Raw genomic sequence first — 24,708 nt, 5'->3', positions numbered from 1 at the left:
CCACATGCTGGTAGATATTAGTCCTTACCTCCTGTTGTTCTGGAAGAGGAAGTTCTCAGCAGAAAGGTTGGCTGCTGAGAGTGGTTTTTCAGGAAGATCTTGCAAGCAGCCAGGGTGGCGCCAGCCGGAAGAATAACACCGTGTGCCCTGGTTTCTTCCTGGGCCTGGGAGCACCCCAAGGAGATGGGAATGTCCAGGCAGCGTTATGAAAGAGGGTTTCCTTCCACATGGGAAACAGCTTCCACAGTGTGGACTGGGCTCTGGGCTCTGAGAGCTCCCTTTGCATCAGCTTTTCATTCTCAAGCTCAGGATCTCACCTTTAGAGCTTCACTCCCTCAGTCAAAGGTGTCCTTGGTTAGTCAGTCCTTTTAGGATTTGAACAAACCGAGGGCTGCTTCTTACCCAGAGCTCCATTGCAGGGATAAGTATTTGCAGGTGCTGGGAGCTGAGTGGAACGTCTGCCAAGGGCTGGGGGCCCTGACATGGAGGATTCTGGACCTTGGCATCACAGGTGGGGCAGGGACCCCAGGGGAGAGGAAGCCACACAAAGGTCTGCATGCTTCCGGCTCAGTAAGAACAGCCCAAACCCTGCGCTCTCCATCCTTTCAACTAGGTGCCCTTCTCTGCCTGGACCTCTGTGCCAGCTTCCTCAGCCCCATCCACCCCCATGCTGGCCCCAGGGGGTTCTCTAAACGGCCAGTCTCAACACCATGTCTCCTCTGGCATCCCCCAGTCTCCCTGCAGACCCTGCACCAGGCACACTGCAAGCCCTCCCCTGAAAGCACCACTGCTGTTCACTCCTGCCCCTGCCCCTGCCCCCGGCCCAGCTCCTCGCCCCAACACTGTGTGTTAGGCACAGTTTCCACTCTCAGTGCATTGATCCTGCCCATCACTGGGGACACACATGTGAATGAGACTCACAGGTTCCACATCTAAGAGAGATACGCTCTAAATTGACAAGTACCTTCAGGGAGATAAACAGGGCTGCAGGCTGGGACTGTGGACGTTCCCCAGACTGGGAGTCAGAGAGGACTTTCAAGAAACGGTGATGATGGAGGTCACAGAACAGACGGAGACCTGGTCGGCACGGCCCTGCTGGGAGTGGCATGCGTGCAGTGCAGGAATGAGGAAGCACACGCTGAGTTCTGACCCCAGCTCCAGGGGCTCGGGAGAAGGAAGAGCTTCCACACGAGCAGGTGACCAAGGATGAAGGTGCCGGGGGACAAACTGGTCACTGTGACAGAGGATGGTAGGTTAGCAGTGACGAGCTTGAGGATAGAAATGTGTTTGCTCACCATGGGCCCTGTGGACGCTGGAGGCGAGCAAAGGAGCAGAAGGTTGGGAAGCAGCCGGGCAAATAGCACATGGAGATAGGGAGACAGGAGAGGTGAGCTGTCCCACTGGATTGAAATTTTGGGTAGTGACCTCAGAGAACAAGTTCATGAGGCTAGTAGGAATAGCTGGCCCAGAGTTCGAGCGGAACTTTGGGCTCCAGAATCTTCCATGAGGGCACATCCTGAAGGCTAAGGGAGACCCAGGCTGCAGGCACCAGCAGTAAGGGGACTGATCTTCCATTTACTGTGAACTACACATGAGGCTTCCCTGGTGACTCAGTGGTAAAGAATCCGCCTGCCAGTGCAGGAGACGCTGGTTTGATCCCTGGGCCAGGAAGATCCCCTGGAGAAGGAACTGGCAGCCTGTTCCAGGATTCTTGCCTGGAAAATCCCACAGACAGATAAGCCTAGTGGGCTACAGTTCATGGGGTTGCAGAAGAGTCGGACATGACTTAGCAACTAAACAACACATGGGATAAACAGGATGCAGGGAGTGAGCATCGAAAAGCAACTGTCTCAAGCAACTGAAGCGAGCAGCCTGTGAACTGTAGCCTTGCTCTGTAGCTTGCAGGAAACCATGTCTCTGCCCAGGCCTGTTTCTTACATCCTGAGAAAAGGGAAATGACACCTGGGTGTGCTGGAGGTAGGAGCACGTGACACGGTGGGCCCTTTGCAAGGATCACAGTGGACCCCCCTTCTCCCTGTGCATGGATCCAACCATTAAGACACCTCCACTCCAGGCCCAGCTTCACCTTTACTTCCGGGGTCCCTTTCCTTTCCTGGGCCTCAGCTCCCTCTCCACATAGGCATGACTTTAAGCATCTTGATTCTGAAGTCTCCCTTCCACCCCCTGCCCAGGCCAGGTCGCCAGGACCCTGCGCTTTTCCTCCTACTCCTACTCCTGCTCCTCTCCGGGGGGGGGAGTGTGTATGTGCATATGTGTGTGTGTGTGTGTGTGCATGTGTGTGTGTGTGTGCATGTGTGTGTGTGTGTGTGTGCGTGTGTTTGCAGGAAAAGGGAGAGGCTTGGGGCTGGCAGTTAGGGGAAAGGGGCGGGAGTATCAGGACTTTATGTGCCAGTGGGGTTCAGGGATGGCTCAGCGGCCAATGGTGCTCAGGCCTGTTTAATCATTACAGGAAAGGAATGAAGCCAGGAGCACCTCAAAGTCCAGTTTGGTTGTGACTGGCAGATGAGCGCGGAGCTGGCAGCAATGGGGCCTGGAGCTTCGGGAAATGGGGTCAGCACTACGACAGTTCCACGCTCAGCGCCGGGTCCCGGAGTCAGCCTGCACGCCTACGATATCGCCGTCCTAGTCGTCTACTTTGTCTTCGTCATCGGAGTAGGGGTCTGGGTGAGTAGCCTGGAGGTTGGAGGCTGGCAGGGAGGCAGAGACAGGCTCTCTTCTGCAGCCGATCGTAGAGCTGGGGGCAGGGGTGGGCAGAAGGCAGGTTATGTCTGGGAAGCACAGGGACCACTCTGTAAGGACTTTAAGGGGGGATCACCCTCTCAACCCCTCCATTTAGAGATGGGCAACTGAGGCCCAGAGAAGGCTGTGACTTGTCTGAGCTCACACAGTGAGCCCGATGCAGGCCAGGCCTGAACCCCAATCTCTGGACTCCCTGTCTCTGTGCATCTGATGCCTTTGACCCCATGCACCCTTGGTCCCCTGAGTCCCATTCCTGCCATCTTCTTCATGCCAGGATCCCCAACTCTGTTAGTGCTTGACTCCTGACCCTACCACACCCTCTAGTGGGCAGCATCTTGGCATGGAGCTGAGCTTTCTAAAAGAGCTGGGGCAAGTGTGCTCATGGGAAGAGAGCCGGGTGGCTCCCAATGGGTTCTGGTCTCCAGCGTTCACCGGAGCCTCGGTGCCATGTATGGGGGCCAGGCTTGGAGGCCATGGAGCCCTGAGTTCAGATGCCAAATCTATCAGTTAGGGCAGTGTGGTCCTGGGAATATACTACAGAGCCTTAGTTTTCTCACCCAATGAGAATAAAGAGGAACACTTGCTTTGGGAACATACACATTTAAGGATCTGGTACAGTGCCCAACACACAGCCTGCAGCAATAAATGACCCCTATTGTCTCTGCAGCAATGGACAGAAATGCCAGCACCTTTAGACTCCGCTGTGAGGCAGAGAGGGATCTGAGTCCCAGCTGGTCACTTACAAGGCTGTGGGAAGGCCAAGAACCCTCTCTGGGCCTCAATCTCCTCATCTGTAAAGTGGGACAAGCAGTCCCTGCTTCCCAAGGTGTGTGAGGAAGAAAACAGGCTCACTGGCTCCCAGGAGACCGTGGTCATGAGAAGCACCAGCTTCTTTCCTTCATGACTTTGGACAAATTGCTTCCCACTCGGGGACCCCAGTTTCCTCATCTGTAATGTAAATTCTTCCTGTTCATCTACCTTCCTGAGGACCAGGGTTGACACAGAAAGTCCAAGCAAAGGCTTGACAAGCCTCAGGCCCTGTACAGCAGTCCTGCCCTACTGAGTGATATATGCCTTTCTCTTAGGGGAAGAGATGCTTCTTTCAATTTCCCTTCTTTCTTCCAGTCCTTCAGGCATTTCTGATGTCTGTAGACCCAACCAGACACTTACTGTCTTCAGCATCTAAATTTGTTTAGTCACTAAGTCATGTCTGACTCTTTGTGACCCCATGGACTTCAGTATGCCGGGCTTCCCTGTCCTTAACCATCTCCCGGAGTTTGCGCGAACTCATGTCCGTTGAGTCAGTGATGCTATCTAATCATCTCATCCTCTGTCATCCCCTTCTCCTCCTGCCTTCAATCCTCCCCAGCATCAGGGTCTTTTCTAATGAGTTGGCTCTTCCCATCAGGTGGCCAAAGTATTGGAGTTTCAGCATCAGTCCTTCCAATGAATATTCAGGGTTGATTTCCTTTAGGATTGACTGGTTTGATCTCCTTGTAATCCAAGAGACTCTCAAGAGTCTTCTCCAGCACCACAATTCAAAAGTATCAACTCTTTGGCACTTAGCCTTCTTTATAGTCCAGCTCTCGCATCTTAATAATGGCTTTAAATTTATCCCCCCTACCCTCTACCCTGTCTCACTTTCTGCATTCTGAGAGAAAGTTCTTTCATTCCTCACTCCCTTTCAGCCCTCAGAGTAATTCTTCAAAAAGGCAGCCACTGACCCCCTCCCGGTGCAGGACAGGGCTTGCTCCAGGGCCCTGGGTGGGCCTCAGTGATGCAATCTGACTTGAGGCAGGGGCAGGAGATCGCCCCCCATTCGCACCCCTGGCAGAGCCCTGCCTCTGTCTGGGGACCAAGTGCTTTGTGTCCTCCCAGCCCCCAGGATGGGAGTCTGGCTGGGTGGAGGGAGCAGGGTGGTTTCCTCACCATGGTAGCCTGAGGATGAGATCCCAACTCACTTCCTGAAGGAATATTTGGATGGGGTGGAGGGCAGGATAGGGCACAAAAGGACATGCCAATAATCTGGACACATGCACAGTGCCATGCATTCAGTAGGGCATTTCACACACCCCACCCCACCTCCAACCCAGCACCCCCTCCCCCATTAGCTCCTTTGTTCTTTGCACCTGTCCTGGTGGGTGAGGTGATGAGCAGGGGGGCCCAGAGAGAGCAGCTGACCCCACCAAAGCCCCATAGCTTAAAGATGGTGAAACCTCCAGCCTTGGTTCCCACCCCATGTCCCCATAGTGCCAGCAACCAAAGGGCAGGGAATCTGGGGCCGAGGGCAGAGCCTGAGGAGACTCGGGACTTCCTCACTCTTGCCATTTCCTTTCCAGTCATCCATTCGTGCGAGCCGAGGGACCATCGGCGGCTACTTCCTGGCAGGGAGGTCCATGAGCTGGTGGCCGGTGAGTTCACCTTCCTCCTTCTCCTTCCCCACTTCCCAGTCCCAACCTGGACCAAGGCTACAGCCTCCGAGGTGTTTCCTGGCTCTGGACTCCTTCCCTCAGGTCCAGAGACACCTGGCAACCTGAGAGATGATGCAAACACACAGGTGGGACCCGCGTCCACTGGGCGCCTCCTACGTGTGGGTCCCGGGCAGGACGCTGGACCTACAGAGCCCACCCAGAGTGTTCCCATTCTAGAGGGGCTCAGAGCTGAACCTGGAAGACAGACTCGTAAAAAACTTGATGGTTGCTCAGCCGGAGGGGAGCATAGGGCCTGTGAGCGCATGGAGGAGGCCTCTATCCTCTGGACAGTGGAAGCGGGCTTAGGAAAGATATTCTTGGGAAAGTGACACATAAATACTGCAGTTTAGGGAAGGAAATCCTAGGGGTAAAATTTCACCACCCTGAGGCCTTTGTGAAGCCCAGGCCCTCCCAGCAGGCCTCCCCATTTGCTCCTCTTGGTCATCCAGGCTAGCTTCCTCTTCCTGAAATAAGGAGGGAGGTGAGCCCTGCCTCAAAACTAACAGTGCAGAAGTCCGCCCCAGGGGCCACTGAGGCTGGGCACGTGCCCGGGGATGCCTGATGCATGGCACGTGTGTGCACGGACACACACTCACACACACACTCACACCCCTGTCTTGATTCTCACCAGCCCCCCCACCCAAAGAGCGGAGGAGCCCAGGAGGCCCACAGGGCTCTCTGGAAGGTTCGGTGTCTGAGACAAGGAGAGGTGCAGGCAGGAGTATGACAGAATCCCCAGGGATGTGGGGGCTGGGGGCCTGGCAGCTCATAGGGACAGGGGCAGGGTCACTGGTGCTGCCAGCACCCCCTCACCAGAATAATGAGAACCCCTTGGAGGCCGTTCTGCTCAGCTTGTGCCCCACCCCCAGCCCTAAACTGCAGCCCTGGAAGTGAGTCTGTGAGAAGGACAGAAGAGGACCGGCACGGCTTCTCTGGTCCGTCCAGGAGGGTGAGCAGGGGCTGGCCTGGATGTTCAGTCCTGCAGGGGACAGAGCTCTGGGGTGTGAAGCAAGTCAGGGCTTTGGAGCAGGATGGGGTTCCCCAGAGATGGAGGTGGAGCCAGGCCTGGGAATGTGCACCCCGTGGGAAAGAGGATGTGGGGCGCCCTCCTTGGGGGACAGGGCTGGAGCTGAGCCACCTGCAGTGAGAGCAGCTTCAGTCTGAGCTGGGGTGAAACCAGCCATGGATGAGGACTCTCCGTCCCTCTGCCCCACTGGAATGTGTGCTTCTGGTGATGATTGTCCAACAGCTGCCTGCTTCCCTACTCAGCCAGTCCCAAGAAGTGCCTGGTTCCCCTCCCTGCATCCTGAGAGCAGTGTGGCTGGGACTCAAGAGCAGAGGGAACAGCAGCATCCTTGTCTCAGAGGAGCCATGCGGGTCCCCTGATGACCTTGTGGGTGGCTCCTTGAGTGACGAGTTAGGAGCCCTGGGCAGGGTGGAGGTGAAGGCACCTCACTGCCCCGAGAACAGCCTGGGGAGCCTCTTCCTCCAAAGTGGAAGGCCAAGTGCTCTGTGCTCTGGCCAGGGGTCCAGCCCAGCTGCAGCATCCCAGGACCACCAGACAGAGGCAGGGAGTATGTGCGGGCGGCAGGGTGGCTCAGAGTCCTCAGCTCAGTCAGACGGCTCATTATCTCTGTGCCTTTGCACAGCTGCCTCTTCTCCAAATGGCTCAGTGTTTTCCCTTCTCACTTTCTGCTGCCCAACGCCACAATTTTATTAAGGTGACACAGGGTCCAAGACTGGCTCTGCCCCTCCAGCCCTCAGCCCCTCCTCTTACCAATAATGATCCTGTCTAATAATAAAAGATAACACTAACGAATGCTTACTAACTACCTAGCACCCGTCAAGCAGTGGTTACTGGAGCAGATAGCCAGGGTCGAAATCCTCATTCTGTCACTGATTAGTTCGGGAACTTGAGCAAGTTATTTACCTGTGCCTCAGTCTCCCTAAGAACAATGGGGATGATAACAGAACCTTCCTGCTGAGGTTGTCATGAGGAGTCAGTGAGTTGCTGTATTTAGAACAGAACCTGGCACTTGGCAATGCTGCTTCTGTACAGACCGCTGTGACTGTCATCATTATCTGCCTAACAGCATTGCCTCGGAGTAGTTGGCTGCCTCCAGGAGAAAAATTAACTCAGAGGCTGGCCCACCCTGTGCTTAGCCCCCGTGGCTCCTCCCCTGGAGTCTGCAGGAAAGGGGTGGCAGAAGGCCTCCCCCATCCTCTCAAGGGGGACTCCCCTTCTCCCCTTAGCCTTCTCTCCAGAGGCCCTTAGACCCATGGCCCCAGAACAGAGCTTCATGCTCCTTAATGGACCTTGCTTTCCATGTCTTTTCTTCTTTCCCACTTTGCCTCTCAAATCCCTGGGTGTCCAGAAGGCAGTGACTTCATTTCTCCTAACATTAACTCCTTCCTCTGTAAAGTGGAAAGATCAGTATCCATGCCTCCAAATGATTTTGAAGATTAAGTGTATTAGTGCATATAAAACGCCCAGCACAGCGCCCAACAAACAGTAAGTGCCGAATGTCTCTGTTCTGTCCAGCTTCCTCATTGCTCCCCAATTTCCTCTCCTCCCTCTGATCTCACATTTATGAGTTCAGGTTCTGCTCTCTCTGCCTCCATCCCAGATCCCGAAGCTCGTAATCCGAACTCCAAATTGATTCAGATGAAAACTGACCCTTGACCCCACTTGTGCTTTGCAGATCGGAGCATCTCTGATGTCCAGCAATGTGGGCAGCGGCTTGTTCATCGGCCTGGCTGGGACGGGGGCTGCTGGAGGTCTTGCTGTGGGTGGCTTTGAGTGGAATGTAAGGAAGCTGGCCTGGAAGATTCTCGGGGATAGAGGGGGTCTTAACCCACTCTACCCTACCTTGTCCCTGACCTTAGTGCTGAGAGAAACCTCAAAGGTGCTTGGGGAGGCTGCACGGTAAATGGAGAACCCATTTTATAGACAAGGAAACCAAGTCCTGATGGACCTCATCAGAGGTCACACAGGACTGAAATCAGGCCTCCGGTCCCTTACTTCCCCGCCCAGGGCTCTTCTCTGCATGGACCACCCCTCCTCCATCTGCATTAAGAACATGGATCCCTTTTTCTCCCCATTCTCCCAGGCAACCTGGCTGCTTCTGGCCCTTGGCTGGATCTTCGTCCCCGTGTACATTGCAGCTGGTGTGGTCACAATGCCGCAGTACCTGAAGAAGCGATTCGGGGGCCAGAGGATCCAGGTGTACATGTCTGTCCTTTCTCTCATCCTCTACATCTTCACCAAGATTTCAGTGAGTACCTTCCCATGTGGCCATATCATGTCGCTCTGAAAATGCTTAGTAGAGGGCACAGCACGTTGTTGCCATACGTATGTATGGATGGATGAATTGATAGCTGGATGGATGGATGGATAAGTGAATAGGTGGACGGATGGATGGCTAGATGGCTAGAGGAAGGACAATAGAAATGGAGGATGAATTCACACCCCTTCATACATGCTCCCCGCCCCCCCAACTCAACAACAGGGTAATTAGAGATGGACGATAAATGTTTGTTGAGTGAATAACCGTCCCTCTATCCAAAGAACTCACAATTTCAAGTTCATTCACTCATTTATCTTCCCATTAAATTAGTCTTCATTGAGCACTGAGAATGTTACCATTAAAAAGGACGTATTCCTCCTCTATTGATGCAAACTTGGAAGACAAACTCAGGTCAAACGACTGGCAAAGGTCCACACAGAGCACTAGCTCTGGGGCTGGAACTGACGTTGGGGCCCCGTGGCCCATTCCAGGCCTCCTGCAGCTCTGCCAAGTTGTAACCCCTGTCATGGATCACAAAACACTCAGGGAAAGGGACCAGCAAGCATGCCCTGAGTTCAGGGCTGGAAAAACTACAGCCTCTTTTCCACCAATGCTTGTAAGCAACCCTAAATCAGCGCAGGCCAAGGCTGTGACCCCAAGTCCTCCAATAAAGCCCAGCGCGTGGGTATCCAGGATCTGTGTCATCTGCACTGGGCTCCTGCTCTGTCAGGTCACCTGGGGCCCCCATCAGGTCCGAGTGGGCTGGTGCTCTTTCAGGGAGCAGTTGGAGGCCCCCTGGGTTCCCACCCTCTCCCCCAGTGGCCTCTTCCTCCTGACCCCCTCCTGCTTCATTTCCTCAGTGTGCTGCTCCGTCCTCTCACCACCAGCACACGCCCCTGGGAGCGCAGCTGGATCACAGGGCTCTCAGGCTCAGAACTGCGTGCTGCTCTGCGCTGCAATCCCCACAGCTCCTCAGTGTCCACAGGCCAAGCCCATCCTCCCGAGCACGTCACTTGAGGCTCACCCTCATTGTGCTCTGAGGGCCAACAGCACCTGGCATCACTGAGCAGGAAGGAGACATTTCCCAGTGGCCACACAGAGGGCCTCGGGTGACCTGGACTCCTGGGTCCCTGTCCCTGCAGACTGACATCTTCTCTGGAGCCCTGTTCATCCAGATGGCCTTGGGCTGGAACCTTTACCTCTCCACGGTGACCCTGCTGGTGGTGACGGCCGTCTACACCATCACAGGTAGGGCCAAGGGGAGGTCACGTCAGGTGCAGGGGCCGGGAACAGAGACAGGGAGAGGTGGGATGGGAAGCTCCGGACAGCAGGGGCACAGAGGTCCAGGGAGGGACAGAGTGAAATCTGACCGGGAGAGTGAGAAAGAGAAGCAGAAGGGGGAAAGAGAGAGGCAGGCAAAGATGCAGAAGCAGAGGAAAAGATGGAAAGACACAGGGCATCAGAGCAAAGGGGAGTCAGAAAGGGAAGAAACAGGAGGAAGCAGAGCCGGCCCGAGAGAGCCAGGGAAGGAGAGACACTAGGAGACACAGAGAAAGATGGACAGCAGGGACCTGGGTGATGAATGGGGGACTGTCACCCGGGCCAGAGTCACCACAGGCTGCTCCAGACAACAGCCACAAGCCTGCCTTCTCGTGTCTCCTCCAGAGCCCCTCACGCAGGCCTGAATGCCCAAGACGTGGGCTCAGGCAGACTTCCTGCTGGCTAAGGTGTGGGGGAGTTTAAATGGGTGCTGGGGTGGGGAGGAAGGAGGGAGGCCTTCTGGAGGAGCTGATAGCGCAGCCAAGCACGGGACTTGGTATATCACAAAAGCACAGCCGGAGGACAGAAAGAGCAGGACCTGAGGGCCTGGGACCATGACCAGCCTCACCTGCCGGGCGGACTGGAGGAACACGAGGGGCGGGGAAGGCAGAGGCCAGAGTCCACTGGCTGAGGGCTCCGCATGTTCTCTGGTCTCCCCAGTGTGGCCGAGCACAGGGCGGGCGCCCCAAGAGGAAGGCCCTGCGGGTGCTGACGAGCCCTCTCCTTGGGTCCCCAGGGGGCCTCACGGCCGTGATCTACACAGACACTCTGCAGACGGTGATCATGGTCGGGGGAGCCCTGGTCCTCATGTTTCTGGGTAAGGAAGAGGCCCGAGTACATCCCTGCCTGCCTAAACTCCTCTCTGATCCGGCTCTGGATGTCACCTCCATGGTCTGCAGAGTGCAGAGCCATTCCCCACTCCAGGCAGGGCTCCCAAAGAACAGGATTCTCTCTACACCAAACCAGGGCTCTTGAGCCTGAGCCCCGCTTCCCTCTCTCATCCCCAAGTCCCATATTGGTTCCAAGCTCAGGGATCCCACACAGGACTGGGATTTGGGGGTGGGAGTAGGTGACAAGCCCAGGACTGTTTCATTCACTGAGGTCTCTCCCTGCAGGCTTTCAGGAGGTGGGCTGGTACCCGGGCCTGGAGGAGCGGTACAGCCAGGCCCTCCCTAACGTCACAGTCCCCAACACCAGCTGTCACCTCCCCCGGCCCGACGCCTTCCACATGCTCCGGGACCCTGTGCACGGGGACCTGCCCTGGCCAGGCCTCATCTTCGGGCTCACGGTGCTGGCCACCTGGTGCTGGTGCACTGACCAGGTGATGCCCTTGCCAAGCGTGGCCAGCTCGTCACCAACTGGGAGGGCTCCTGTGGGCAGACCACGTGCGCCAACGCACAGAGGGCTGGGACTGGCTCGGAGGGGGTGGGTGTGGGGCATAGTCAGCGGCCATGCCAGGGCTTACCAGGGCTGAGCGGAGCCCGAGCCAGCCCAGGCAGCATGCCTGCCCTGCCGCCTTTCCAGGTCATTGTGCAGAGGTCTCTCTCCGCCAAAAGTCTGTCCCATGCCAAGGGGGGCTCTGTGCTGGGGGGCTACCTGAAAATCCTGCCCATGTTCTTCATCGTCATGCCCGGCATGATCAGCCGGGCCCTGTACCCAGGTAAGAACCAGTCCACCTCCGGGCAATACTGGACCAGAGCAGGGGCCACACACACTGTTTCTATTAAGAACACATAGTAAATATGTTAGGCTTCGTGGGTATGACATACAGTATGTATTTCAGTAGAAGAAACTTGTATCTGAATGTCATTTTAAAGTCCAGCTTTCTCTTTATAAGGGAAAGACAAACTGAGGCTCTCATGGTGCCTTGTAATGATATTTACTATTTGTTAAAATAAAAGGCCTAAAATCTAAAGGAGTCTATCAGGCTTTGCAGGGTGGTATGTGGTTGAGAAATTTATGAGATACTAATAAACCCAATAAGACCCAATATCAGCCTGTTCTTGGACCCTCTAGATGCTGGTCCCTGCCAGAGTCACCAGTGAACATTTTTTCTATAGGGTCAGAAAGCACATATTGAGGCAACCTGAGAAGGCATGGGATAATTTGGGTCTAACTACCATCACTTCTGCAGATGAGGTGGGCTGTGTGGACCCCGACGTCTGCCAAGCGATCTGTGGGGCCCGTGTGGGATGTTCTAACATTGCCTACCCCAAGCTGGTCATGGCTCTCATGCCCGTGGGTAAGTCCGTCTCCCTCGCAGCATGCTTCCCACCAGCTTTCCAGCAACATCCAGAACCCACAATCCAGGACAGATTGATTGCATTAAGGATGCACATGGATGGGTAGAGAAAATGGGACCATCTACCTCCGCACCCCACTTCCTAACACACACACACACACACACACGCGTTTTCACAGCATCTGTGAGGCGCTGCTCTGTGCCCTGGCTCTGGAGAGGCAGGGATAAGACGCAGGACTCTGTGCAGTCTCCAGGGCAGAGGCACAATGCATGTGACCAGCATGACCCAGAGGGGATGAGGGACCCATATGAAGGCACCTGACCCACTTTGGGGAATGTGAAGGAAGGTTTTCCAGAGGAGAGGAACTAGAGCTTAGTACCAGGGGAAATGTCATTCTGGGGAGGAGGGCTGCCTGTGCGAAGGCCCAGGGTTGAGAGGGAGTGGAGTCTGAACAGACGCAGATGCAGCAGGAGTGAGATGAGCTTTGTGGGGAGGACATGGTGCCCATGCCCCACTGTGCGGCATGGCCTTGACTCTGGGGGCAGTGGAGGGTCACGGGGGTTCAGGCCAGCATACGCGATTAGGGGCTTCCCTAGTAGCTCAGACGGTAAAGCGCCTGTCTGCAATGTGGGAGACCCGGGTTCGACCCCTGGGTTGGGAAGATCCCCTGGAGAAGGAAATGGCAACCCACTCCAGTATTCTTGCCTGGAGAATCCCATGGACAGAGAAGCCTGGTGGGCTATAGTCCATGGGGTCACAGAGAGTTGGACATGACTGAGTGACTAACACACACATGTATGATCAGATGTGTGCTTTAGAAGGATCACTCTACATGGAGGGTTCAGCTTAGGGGGAGGCAGGGAGATGATTACTAAGGGATTTCCAGTGGTCCAGGTTGTGATGGTGACTTGGCTAGGGTCAGTGGCTTTAGGGATAGACAGAAAGGGTTTAGTTTATATTTGTGAGACAGAATTGGCAAGACTCGACTGATCGCATTTCACAGACAAGAAAGACAGAGAGATCCAAAGAGGGCTCACGGGTCTTGAGTATATAGTGATATTGAGACTGGAGACACAGAAAAAAAGGCAGGTTTATGGAGGAAAGTTGAGTTATTCCCTCCCTCCAGTAGAAATAGCGGAGGTGAAATGAAGCAAACAAATAGTGGAGGTGGGGTGGAGGCCCAGCTATGATGGAGCAGACGCAGAGGGGCTGGATGAGAGAGGTGGGAAGGAGGTGGAGGAAGAGGTCTGGGATAACTTGGTTAGAGACCAGAGTTTATTATTAACCAACAGAAGAAGCAGGGGCCCCAGAGGAGATGCTGTCCTAGATCCGGGCCACCTTGAGCCTTCTAGGGAGGCATGCAGGGGGTGGTTAAATGTTTGGACTGAGGGGAAGAGGGACTAAGGTGGATCTGGCCAGAGAGTCATGTTTCTAGATGCTTCCTCATCAGAATCATATAGACCAGGTATCAGCAGGCCCCACCCTCCCTTGTTACAGGTGTAAAACAGGCCCAGAAAGGATCAGGGCTGGTCCAAAGATCACACAGCTAGTTACTTGCAAAATCAGGAAACAAACCCATGGCTTCTGACCGTGGCAAATAGTAAGGAGGTTTCTCAACAAACTAAAAGTAGAACGACTGTAAGATCCCACAGTTCCACTCCTGGGTATATACGCCAGAAACCCAAAATACTAATTCTTAAAGATACAGGCACTCCATTGTTCACAGTGGCACTAGTTATAATTGCCAGGATAAGGAAGCAAACTAAATGTCCATCAACAAATGAATGGATAAAGATGGTGTGCACACACACAGACACACACAAATGGAATACTACTCAGCCATAAAAAGAACAAAGTTTTGCTAGTTATAGCACCATGGATGACTTCGGAGGGCATATACTCAGTGAAATAAATCAGAGAGAGAAAGACAAACATGGCATATTATCACTTGTATATGGAATCTAAAAAAACAAACTAGTGAATATAACAAAACAGAAGCAGATCCACAGATACAGATAAGGAGCTAGTGGCTCCTGAGGACGGGGGACCCTGGGGTGGGGACGTGAAAGCTGCAAATTCCTGGGTATAAGATAGGCACCAAGATGCAGTGTACAACACAGGGAACATGACCAACATTTTTTAGTAACTGTAAATGGGAACTAATCTTTAAAGTCTGCATTACAAATTAAAATGAATAAAATGAAAAATTTTTAAAAGCTCAGAGCTTTCTGCTGCCCAGCCTGGGGCTTTAGTTTGGCACCATAGTGTCCATGATAAAGGTCCAAAACACTGAAAAAAACTCAATAATTAATCATCACCCTTCTCCCAACCAGGGCCCACTAACCAAGTGTCTGCAGGTTTAACACCCAGATTGAGATGGCCAAGCTGAAGAGAACCTTAAAGGTCACCTGGTCCCACATCCTTTAATGTGCAGATGAGGAAACTGGGGCTCAGGGAGGGGAGATGACTTGGCCATGGCCGCAGATGAAGGCAGAGGCAGAGGGTGGCTGGGACCAGCCTCTAGTTCTATGGGTTTCCTGGGTTCCTGGATGGGCACCTCATTCAACACCTCTGCCATCCCTCCCCCTCCTCTGAGCTCCTGGCTCTGCTGGATGCTGGTAGCCTCTGTAGCTCCCGGCAGATCAGCTTTCACGGGCCGGCGGTCCACAGTCACCTCGTCTCTCCCCAGGTCTGCGGGGCCTGATGATCGCGGTGATCATGGCCGCCCTCATGAGCTCACTCACCTCCATCTTCAACAGCAGCAGCACCCTGTTCGCCATTGACGTGTGGCAGCGCTTCCGCAGGAACGCAACAGAACAGGAGCTGATGGTGGTGGGCAGGTGCGCAGGCCCATCCTTCCTGGGTCCTTTTCCTGTAGGCAGACATCTTTCCCCCCTGCTCCGTGCCCTGGGTTACTCCAAGGAGATGTGGCTGGGTCTAGACGCTGCCCGGCAGCCAGAGCACCTGGGTCCTAGTACCACCTTTCTCTCTGACATCAGGTAAGTTCTTCCCCAACTCCGGACCATTTACCTCCCTCCAGATAAGGAGAAAAAAAGTCTCTTCCCTGCCTGCCTGTTCAACTTTATCTTGGAAATGATCAAGAGGGTAAATGAGAGAAGCTGACAAAGCATTTAACCAATGAAAGAGGAACTGTATTGACGGGAAGGAGTTAGCAAGCAGCTCACCCCCAGTGTCTTCCAGACCAGCTCTGGCTGTCACCCCAGGATACCAGAAAAACTACTCATTCACTCTGTCAGACTCACTCTCAGCAGGCATCATACTTTTGTGCTGGGGACGCAGGGGTGATTTATATGGTCCTGCCCCGAGGGCGCACACAGTTTAAGAGAAAGGCAGAAACACAGGTAATGCTGTGAGGGACGTGGGTGGATGGAGATGTTCATAGAAAGTTTGTCTCCAAAGGATGCAGAGCTTTAAACACTCAGCTGAAAATTTTGAACCTTATCTCATAGGTATTCATTTTATGCTTTTCAAGACATAACTTGGTGGCTATTTTTACTTTTTCTCCCTAGGTTGGGGATTTATAGCTTTCATAAAGTTAAGAGGACCTTTCTGAAATCTTTGCTTCATAATTTAAGGTTCTATAACTCAAGTTTCTGAATGTTCATTCTCCCTTCTGGTAGATGGTACTTGAGTTTAGATAACTTACTCTTGTCCATCTCCTTACCTTTGCCCTGTTTCTTCCAACACGATGCCTTCTTTTCCATCACGATGCCTTCTTCCATCACGATGCCTTCTTCCATCACGATGCCTTCTTCCATCACGATGCTTTCTGCCTAAGGGACCCCTAATGCCCATTCATCTGTGCACCCCCAGCTCTACGCCCAGGGACTGACCATTGAAGGATCTGAATGGCAGGGAGGCCGTTAGGTAGCTACTGCTCTACTGGGGCCAGAAAGAGAGAGAATGGGAGGGAAAGGTGAGGAGAGGACAGAATCCTTTTATCTCTGCCCACCTGCCAAGTTTTACAGCAATCAGTGGGGATTGGGCGCCATCTCCTGGCAATATTCACTATTGCACCCAAAACACAGTTTTTCAACCAGAGGCTGTTTACTGAGGTGTATGGGAAAGGGGAAAGGTATGGATTTCTTCCTGAAAGCAGGTGGTCCACACACCCCCTTCAAGGGATCTAATTTTTAAGTTGCAGAGTTTTATTTGGATTCTATAATTCTAATGTTCTGGGATTTTACAAATAAAAATTTCTGTAATCTCTGCATCTGTGATCCTGGCCTTCTATCAGTCTCTGATTCAGCGACCACGCATTCCTCTCCTTTCTCCCTTCCTGGTTCCGACTCACCCCCTGCTGTGCTGCCCTGAGCGCTCCTCACAGCGCCCTGCGCTCTCCTGCAGAGTGTTTGTGGTGGTCCTGGTCGTCATCAGCATCCTCTGGATCCCCGTCATCCAAAGCTCCAACAGCGGGCAGCTCTTTGACTACATCCAGTCTGTCACCAGCTACCTGGCCCCGCCCATCACTGCCCTCTTCCTGCTGGCCATCTTCTGCAAGAGGGTCACAGAGCCTGTGAGTACAGAGCACACCTGTCTCTCCCAGAACGTCAGAGGGTCAGGAGAGCTGCTCGGTCCAGAACCTGACTGCCCTCTCCAGGCTGCCAGCTCCCCATCCACATCAACGGGTCGACATTTATTCATTCCCTCAACAAACATCAATCCCGTTATGGAGGCTCTGGGGATGCAATGGTTTACAGAGTTCACATCTGCCACCACTGGGCCAGAGGGAGGAGAGATGATTCAACATGTGATAACAGCAAAGTAGGACAGCTTCCCAGGAGGTGCGAGCAGTAAGGAATCCGCCTGCCAATGCAGGAGATGAAAGAGACGCGGATTCAGTCCCTGGGTCAGGAAGATTCTCTGAAGTAGGAAATAGCAACCTGCTCCAGTATTCTTGCCGGGACAATTCCATGAACAGAGGAGCCTGGCGGGCTACAGTCCATGGGGCCACAAAGAGTTGGACACAAGTGAGCAATAAAAAAATATGCACAAATAGGATGGCTCCTATGGGAGCAAAAAGCAGGAGCACCTAACCTATGGGATGCCTGGGAGGGGGGTCACAAAGTGACATCTGAGCTGAGATCTAAAGGATTCATGGGAGAGGAAAGAGTGTTCCAGACAGAAGGGTCAGTGTGTGTAAAAGCCCGTGGGAACAGGAAGATCTCTAACACTGTAAGGTTCTACATGTCAGCAAACTTACAGCAAAGAGGATGATGAAACAAAGTGTGAGCTTACAGGGGTGCACATATACCATTCATGAAGCTGCACTGAAATCTGACAGATCCTGGGAGGCACCAGGAGGGTAACCTTGGTCACTTCCTGGGATAGCCTGGAAAAGAGAGCCCCAGATCCATTGGCTGCACCTTGGGGGAGGTAAGAAACGTTGCAGGCATGACTGCACAGGGACCATGAGAGAGCCCAGGGCCATCATGAAGGAGACCATGGAGCACCCCCCCGCCCCGCCCCCTCAGTGGGGTAGCTAAGCCAGGCCTCTGCTGGGTCTACTGTTTGCAGAGCTCAAGGCCCCCTGCTGATAACCAGAATGCACACTGGGACTCTGTTGAGTTCTGGAGGTGTCTATTCATTCCAGAATTTTTGAAACTGGGCCAGCATCTCATATTTTGAAAATAAAAGCCTTCTAACCCTTATACCTGGGAAACAGGTGTAGGTTAGGGCCCAACAGTGCTACAGAGAAGATATGAAAATTCAGCTTTTCTTTAAAAAAGGAAGTGCTCTAATTCTGATTTATTATGACAGGAATCTGGGGAGGAAGATCCTGGTTTTCCCCACGGATTACAGTTTCCATTCTAGTTGAACATTAAACATCTGTCCTTAGTACTTAGTAACCTGCTTATCGCTGCTCGTGAATGAGGTTGAGTCACTGCTTTGATCATTGTTCCTCCGTGGAGCCTGGTCTGTCTGGTTCTGGAGCCCATGTCCTCTCCAGTATATCACTCTGCCTGCCTTTAGGATAAGACACCACCTCAGCATTCATGGGGAACTCACTCAGGCAGGCTTGCACACACTGTGACAACCTGTGGCTTTTAGCTTCCGAGGATCTCCCACCTGGATCCCACTCCTGGTGTGCCCTCTTTCCGCAGGGAGCCTTCTGGGGCCTCCTGTTTGGCCTGGTGGTGGGGCTTCTACGCATGATCCTGGAGTTCTGCTACCCAGCCCCAGCCTGCGGGGAGGAGGACCGCAGGCCGGCCGTGCTCAAGGATTTCCACTACCTCTACTTTGCACTCCTCCTCTGTGGGCTCACGGCCATCGTCATCATCGCTGTCAGCCTCTGCACAGCTCCCATCCCCGAGGAAAAGGCAAGTGGAGTGCTTGGAGTGAGACCCCCATGCTCCCCTTCCCCAGTGCCTGAAATTCCACCCCTGACCTTCACTCTACTGGGCTGTGGTCACAGATGTCTCAGGGATGGTGAGCTCCTAGTGCTGTTAATTCCCAAGTGAAAAGTAATTCATTCAATTGGAAAATTATTCAGTGGGCACCTACTCTGGGCCAGGCCCTGTCCTGGGCTTACAAAGATGAACGGTCCCTGCCAGCCACGGTCCATGAGAAGTGGGGGGCGGGGGGAGGAGGAAAGGAAGACCGCAACACCGCCAACAGTTACTCTACCAAGAGAAAGCACAGAAGGACCACGCTCAAAGGGAGCAGTCGAGAGCAGGAGAGGCAGGCGCCCCTGGGGGAGGGGAAGGGCGGTCCGACAAGGCCACTTTGAGTTGGACCTTGAAGAAACCCGTCTATGAGAAAATAAACAATCTAGCAAAGTAAGAGCTCAGCTTGAAACCCTCACAGCTCCCATGCTCATGGATTTACCAGTCCCCAGACACGACAGGGAGGCCTGGCGTGCTGTGACTCATGGCGTCGCAGAGTCAGACACCACTGAGCCACTGAACTGAACTGAGACACGGATGCCGTCTTTTGAAACTTTGTTTTCCTAAGGGCAAAAAGGCATTAGTTCGCTCAGGCTGCTGTAACAAAGTACAACATACTGAGCGGCTTCAAGGATAGAAATTATTTTCGTGCAGGTCTGCAGGCCAGAAGTCAAGGTGTCAGCAGGCTTATTTCCTCCGAGGCCTCTCTCCTTGGCTCAAAGATGGCCATCTTCCCTCTGTCTTCATGTGGGCTTTTTCCTATGTCTGCCTGCGTCCTAATGTCCTTTCTAAGGACAGTGGTCACATTGGATTGGAGTTCACTCATCAGACCTCATTTAACCTTAATCACTTCTTTAAAGAGGAGCTTCCCAGGCGGTGTTAGTGGTAAAGAACCCACCTGCCAGTGCAAGAGACCTAAGAGATGTGGGTTCAACCCCTTGGTCGGAAAACTCCCTGGAAGGAGGCCATGGCAACCCACTCCAGTATTCTTGCCTGGAGAACCCCATGGACAGAGGAGCCTGGTGGACTACAGTCCATGGGGTCACAAAGAGTCAGACACAATTGAAAGGACTTGGCACACACCTCCTTAAAGAACGTCTCTCCAAATACAGTTACACTGTGAAGTAGGGGGTGATTAAGACTTCAGCATGTGAATTTGGGGGGAATAGTATTCTGCCCGTAACAGAGCCCATGCCAAAAGTCGGTCCCTGACACACTGGGTGGAAATAACTAATAACACTCCTTACCTTTAGAGTTGGCAAAACAATGTATACCTTTGGCGTAATGAAAGCCTACAAACAAGCAGCGTCTTCACAGATGAGCCAAGAGGCTGACTTCCCCAGGGGACTCACTCCAGAAATGGTCTCTGCCCACTCCTTGATCCTGCAGCTGTCTGCTGTCTCATTCCGTACCAAAATCCTTCCCAATGAAAAACCTCCTCCCTGGCTCCTGGTCTCCTCCAGATACAGTTGTCTCGCTCTCTGAGCCTCAGCAGCAAACTTTGTGAAGAATGGTCTCCATCCCCAGCCTCTGCTTCCCTCTCATCTACTTCCCATCCCGCTGCCATCTGGCTGGTGTCCCACTGCCCTCTGGCGTCACTCACGCTAAGATGCCCAACAACCTTGTAACTAAAAATCAATGGCCACTTCCCCATCCTCACCTTAAGTGGATTCTGAGAAGAACCAGATGTCACTGCCCACATGCTGCATCCCGGAGACCTCTTTTCTGCTCATTGTATTTTTTTCCTGCCAGCTGACTGCCCCGCTGCCATTGTCATGGGGTTTTCTTCCTGCTCCTTAAATATTGTTGTTCCTTGTGTGAGCTGTCATTTCCTCTCTCCCCCGCTTGCTTGTTCAGTTGTCATAGCCTGCAGAGCTCACTCCTTAACCTTGACACTGCCCCCTCCTGTGACCTCTGGCTGCTCCTTTTTTCTTGTTTCACTTGCACTGCTGGCTCTAGGCTGGATCCCATCAGTTCACTCCAGGAGATCTTTCTAAAGCCTAGAGCTCAACCTCTTTCCTCTGCCTCTGTCTTCCGTGACTCTCCACTGCCGGCCAGTTTCATTTAGGGTCAGCTCCTCCACCTGACCACAGAAGTCGCTATGTGGGGCATGAAGGAAAGTTACAAGGCTCAAAATAGCCTGGAGTTAAAACTTCCCTCAGGGTCCTCCCCACCATACTATGCAAAGCAAAGAACTCTCTCACCTGAAGGAAAAAAAAAATGGACATTAAGGTTGATTACGCCCAGCTCCCAGCTGGTCCAGCCTCTGGCTGATCTCCAGAATTCCTTGCCCCAGCCGTTTAAGAGAGAACTACTCTGGACAACCTTGGAGAAGAACAGGCCCCCTTAAGACAGTAGATTTCCAGATATATGCCTATATACACTTACTCTTTTCTTGGGTTGGTGCAGCAGCTCACTAATCTGACTGCTGCCCCTTCTCGCCTCATTAGAGGTGATCTGTTCCTGTAAAGCGCCGGTCTATTTCCGAACCTCGTCTTCTCTAACTCCCTTACGCTACAGGGCACCTGTCTGCCTGTCCCCAGTGTTGCTTCTCCCTGTCTGTGAGCTCTGGGAGGTCAGGGGCCCAGCCCGATCTGCTGAGATTTTGGCCCCTGGCAGGAGGCTTGCGTGGAGCAGGTGCAAGGAGTTCAGGTTTTCAAAGGATGGGTGAGTCGGTGCTCAGAGCCCGGCCTCCTCCAGCCGCGAGCTCCTTCCTTGTTCTCCATGAGGCTCTGTGGCCTCCCAGGAACAGGGTCCTCTCTTCTTACAGCCCAAGTGCCCTCCAAAGGCACCTGAGCTGAGACTGTTTGCTTCCCCTCCAGCTGGCTCGCCTGACCTGGTGGACGCGGCACTGCCCCTGCTCTGAGCTGGAGAAGGAGCCCCCTGAGAGCACAGCGGGGACAGCGCAGATGGCCTCTGGGGAGGGCCCCACAGGGGCAGGAGGAGCAGTAGACCCCAGCCGGGAGCAGCCTGGAGGTAGGCTGAGGGCATACGGGGCGGAGGGGAGTGATGGAGACAGACACCAAGTCATGGGTCCCCGAAGACCCCATTTGGGAATTCACTGGGAACGGGGTCTCTAAGGGAATCCTCAAAATATCACCCTTCCTCTTCCCAGATGACTACTGATACTAAACGAGTAAGGCAAATGGGAGCCAAAATATTGTCCTCATTACTGAGAAAGTGCAGCTGTAGGATTTGGTTTATACCGCAGGGCAGTGTGCTTCCTAATGCTGAGCCACTGGGTCCTCGGGCGCTCTGAACTAGGATGAGCTTCATTACCCTCACCCCCAACACCCCCGCCCCTGGAGATGAATCCGCTATACAACAGTTTGGGGTTTCAGCGTGACGCCCTAGCTCAGCACCCCGCCTGCGGCTTGCGCCAGGGCTAAGCTGACCTGCCCCTGCCCTTTCTGTGCGCCTCGCTCCTTTCCTGGGTTTCTCACCGTCTCTCTCCCGGCCCTGCTCTCTCATCGTCCCCTTTCTCCCACCTGTGCTCTGCTGCTTCCCTGCCTCCCTCCTCTTTGACTCCTGTTCCTCAGCCCCACGCAGGTCCTGGGGACAGTGGCTCTGGCGCTGGCTCTGCGGGCTCTCAGGAGCCCCGGAGCAAGCGCTGAGCCCCGCCGAGAAGGCCGCCCTGGAGCAGAAACTGACCAGCATCGCGGAGGAGCCGCTCTGGAGGAGCGTCTGCAACATTAATGCTGTGCTGCTGCTGGCTGTCAATGTCTTCCTCTGGGGCTACTTTGCCTGACTCCGCAGGCCTGGCTTCGGCCTTGGGAGGTTCAGCACTGCCAGGCCTGGCCAGCTGCAGACAGGCTTTCCTCCCATCTCGCTGTCCACACGGAACCCTCAGAGGTTGAGACTGCAGGAGGCTGTGACGAGTACCTGGCCAGGCTGCACACTGAGGAGAGGAGCCCAAGGAGGGCGCTTGGTCTGCTCAGAACACACAGCAGGACTTGCATTGGGTCTCGGGCTCCAGCTCTCTCCACTACAGAACCTTTCACTCCTACCTCAAAAACAGTTTTCCCTCCTCTGGTGAGTCTGTTCAGGAGCTTTTACTCTACATGTGTCATGAGGTCAAAAAAGTGGAAGATAAAGAGTGGCAAGAAAGTTGCAAAAATCCTCGGTGTCTTTGCTCACCCTTATCCTTTCCTTGTGCACCGTCTCCCCGCTTTACTCTCTGGCTCCCAATCCCTGCTCATCTATTTCCAGCTGGAACCTCCCCAGGAGGGCCTCATACTCTCATTGGCAGGTCTGCCGTGGTGGCTGTCAGACTGGAAGGAGTGAGGGACCAGGTGGAGGGTAAGCAAGGTAGCAGCTGGCACTGGGGCAGGGAGCTCTTCTTAGTACACTCAGATCTCCCGGCTTCCTACTCTCACATCCAAACATGCACCAAGTCTCCAGCCCTTGAGGGACCTGGAGGCCAGCTGGAGAAACAGGGCTTGTTGGAGACAAGAGAGATGAAGACCGGCTGCTTGGTGCTATGAGTAAGCCTGGCAGAGGGGCAGCGAAGACCACCCAGGAGCCCCTGCAGCTGTGCCTCTGCCCTCTCCCTCTGCCCGCCAGGCATCCACCTAGCCTGGAAAACACCACGACCTTGCCTGGGTGTCCCTCCTCCAGGAAGCTGCCGGATGCCCACGACGGGATCACAGTCCCACTCCTGCTGCCACACCCTCTGGACCTGCTTCTGTGACAGTGCTGATCAGTACTGTGAGATTTGCCTCCCAGGACAGACGGCACTCCAAGGGGCGGGGACCGAGTGACTGCACCCAGAAAGTAACAGGCGTTGCATTAGTAACAGTAAATGCTGGGTGGTAATTCTACAAAGTCCTGGCTGGGTGGGGAGCTGGGGAGCTGGGGGTGGGGAAGAATCTACTTCAGCTGGAGTTTACACTGAGTCTCAGATGACTAGCATGAAACCACGGCCCTGTTCCATTGCCAGAGGCACCCACGAGAATGTCCCTTCCTTCTTATGTCTTCTGTCTAGGCTGTCCTGACTCTCATGGGATCCATTTTAATGCTGACTTCGATCATCACTTTATGTTAATCACTCATCATAGTTGAATACAAATACAATTCTTGTTTTGAGGGCTTCAATACATCTGTGCATATGGATACCTCTTGTAGTGGCTGCCTCTCCATTTCTGTGCCCATCAGCCTTTTCCCGCTCTGTGTCACCTCCCATGTCTATGCTATCCTTACTGTTCATCAGGACCCTTTCTGGGCACTCAGCTGTTTCCCCCAATTTCCCTCAAACCATCTACATAAGGCATTTATGTGCAACCGATTATACTGAAGCTTTGGGGAGGGGAAGAGCTGTAAGCTGCAGAAGCACAATTTAAAATTAAATATTGAACATCTCTGTTTCTCAGAGCTCTTCAGCCTGCTCTGAGAACTTCCCATGGGTCTCGCCAAGTGCAGCCTCCTGCTACTCGCTGTGGTCCCCAGCTCCCTCTCCCAGCAGCTTCTCTCACGTATCCCTCTCCTCTTTTCTCTTTCGAGGACCTCTTCGACAGTTCCCCCTGCCTTTGGTATACTGAGTCTCATCTGAACTCCAGATCTATGTGCTTTAATCCATAGATTCATGAGCACACCGTTACCCATGGTCAGACAGCAGGAAGGGTGGTTCATTCTCCTTCTCTACCCTCTGTGCCTGGTTAATTCCTACTCATTGCTCACATCTCAACATGAAAGTCATGTCCCTCCAAAGGGAAGTTATGTCATCCCAGTCACCATCTCAACTTGGCCACCCGCATCCCGGAGCAGGTGAGTCCCCAGTATCCAGCATGTAGTCTCATGGTTCCAACTCTACCTTTAAAGAAAGTGTCACAGTAACATATTTGCATAATTACTACATTTACACTTATCTCGTCCCCTAGCTTGTCAAGTCTCCATCACCTAGGAAGTTCCTTGGTCCATGTTGGGTGCTAAAAAAATCTAAGTAAAAGAATGAATGAATGAGTGAAAGAGCATCTTTACCAGAGGAAATCAAATATTCAAAATAGAGGTGGGGAACATCATGACAGAATTAGGAAAGGGAAAGTAGTTTAAAATGTCTGGATTGGAGGGAAAACTGGGCAGGACTGCCACTACTCCACATGGCTTCTCTGTGCTCAAGCAAGCAAAAGGCACCCTTCCTTCCTGTAGCTGAGACTCCTCACCAGGGCTCACAGGTGTGGCCAGAGCCCAAGCTGCATCATCTCTGCCCTCACATGGCCCTTGG

General features: G+C 53.5%; 1 protein-coding gene across 3 annotated transcripts; it reads left to right on the top strand.

The window, feature by feature from the left end:
* The first annotated feature begins 2,523 nt into the window (after positions 1-2,523).
* SLC5A9 (solute carrier family 5 member 9) lies at positions 2,524-23,148 on the top strand. 3 transcript variants are annotated; one of them, XM_068991758.1, is made up of 14 exons: positions 2,524-2,685; positions 5,100-5,171; positions 7,934-8,038; positions 8,342-8,506; positions 9,661-9,766; positions 10,575-10,655; positions 10,954-11,159; positions 11,363-11,498; positions 11,973-12,080; positions 14,771-14,921; positions 16,450-16,618; positions 18,207-18,422; positions 21,311-21,464; positions 22,028-23,148. In XM_068991758.1, the coding sequence occupies exons 1-14, from the start codon at positions 2,524-2,526 to the stop codon at positions 22,234-22,236; spliced, it is 2,040 nt and encodes a 679-aa protein (XP_068847859.1). In that variant the 3' UTR covers positions 22,237-23,148. The 3 variants fall into 3 exon arrangements, with proteins under 3 accessions (XP_068847859.1, XP_068847849.1, XP_068847866.1); XM_068991748.1 differs by having other exon boundaries at positions 7,934-8,116; XM_068991765.1 differs by lacking the exon at positions 7,934-8,038 and having other exon boundaries at positions 2,654-2,685.
* Positions 23,149-24,708: the final 1,560 nt, after the last annotated feature.

The sequence above is a fragment of the Capricornis sumatraensis genome, chromosome 2 (assembly GCF_032405125.1).
Source record: "Capricornis sumatraensis isolate serow.1 chromosome 2, serow.2, whole genome shotgun sequence".
Taxonomy (NCBI): domain Eukaryota; kingdom Metazoa; phylum Chordata; class Mammalia; order Artiodactyla; family Bovidae; genus Capricornis; species Capricornis sumatraensis.
The sequence above is the reverse complement of the archived record's forward strand: the minus strand, read 5'-3'. Positions and strand labels throughout refer to the sequence as shown.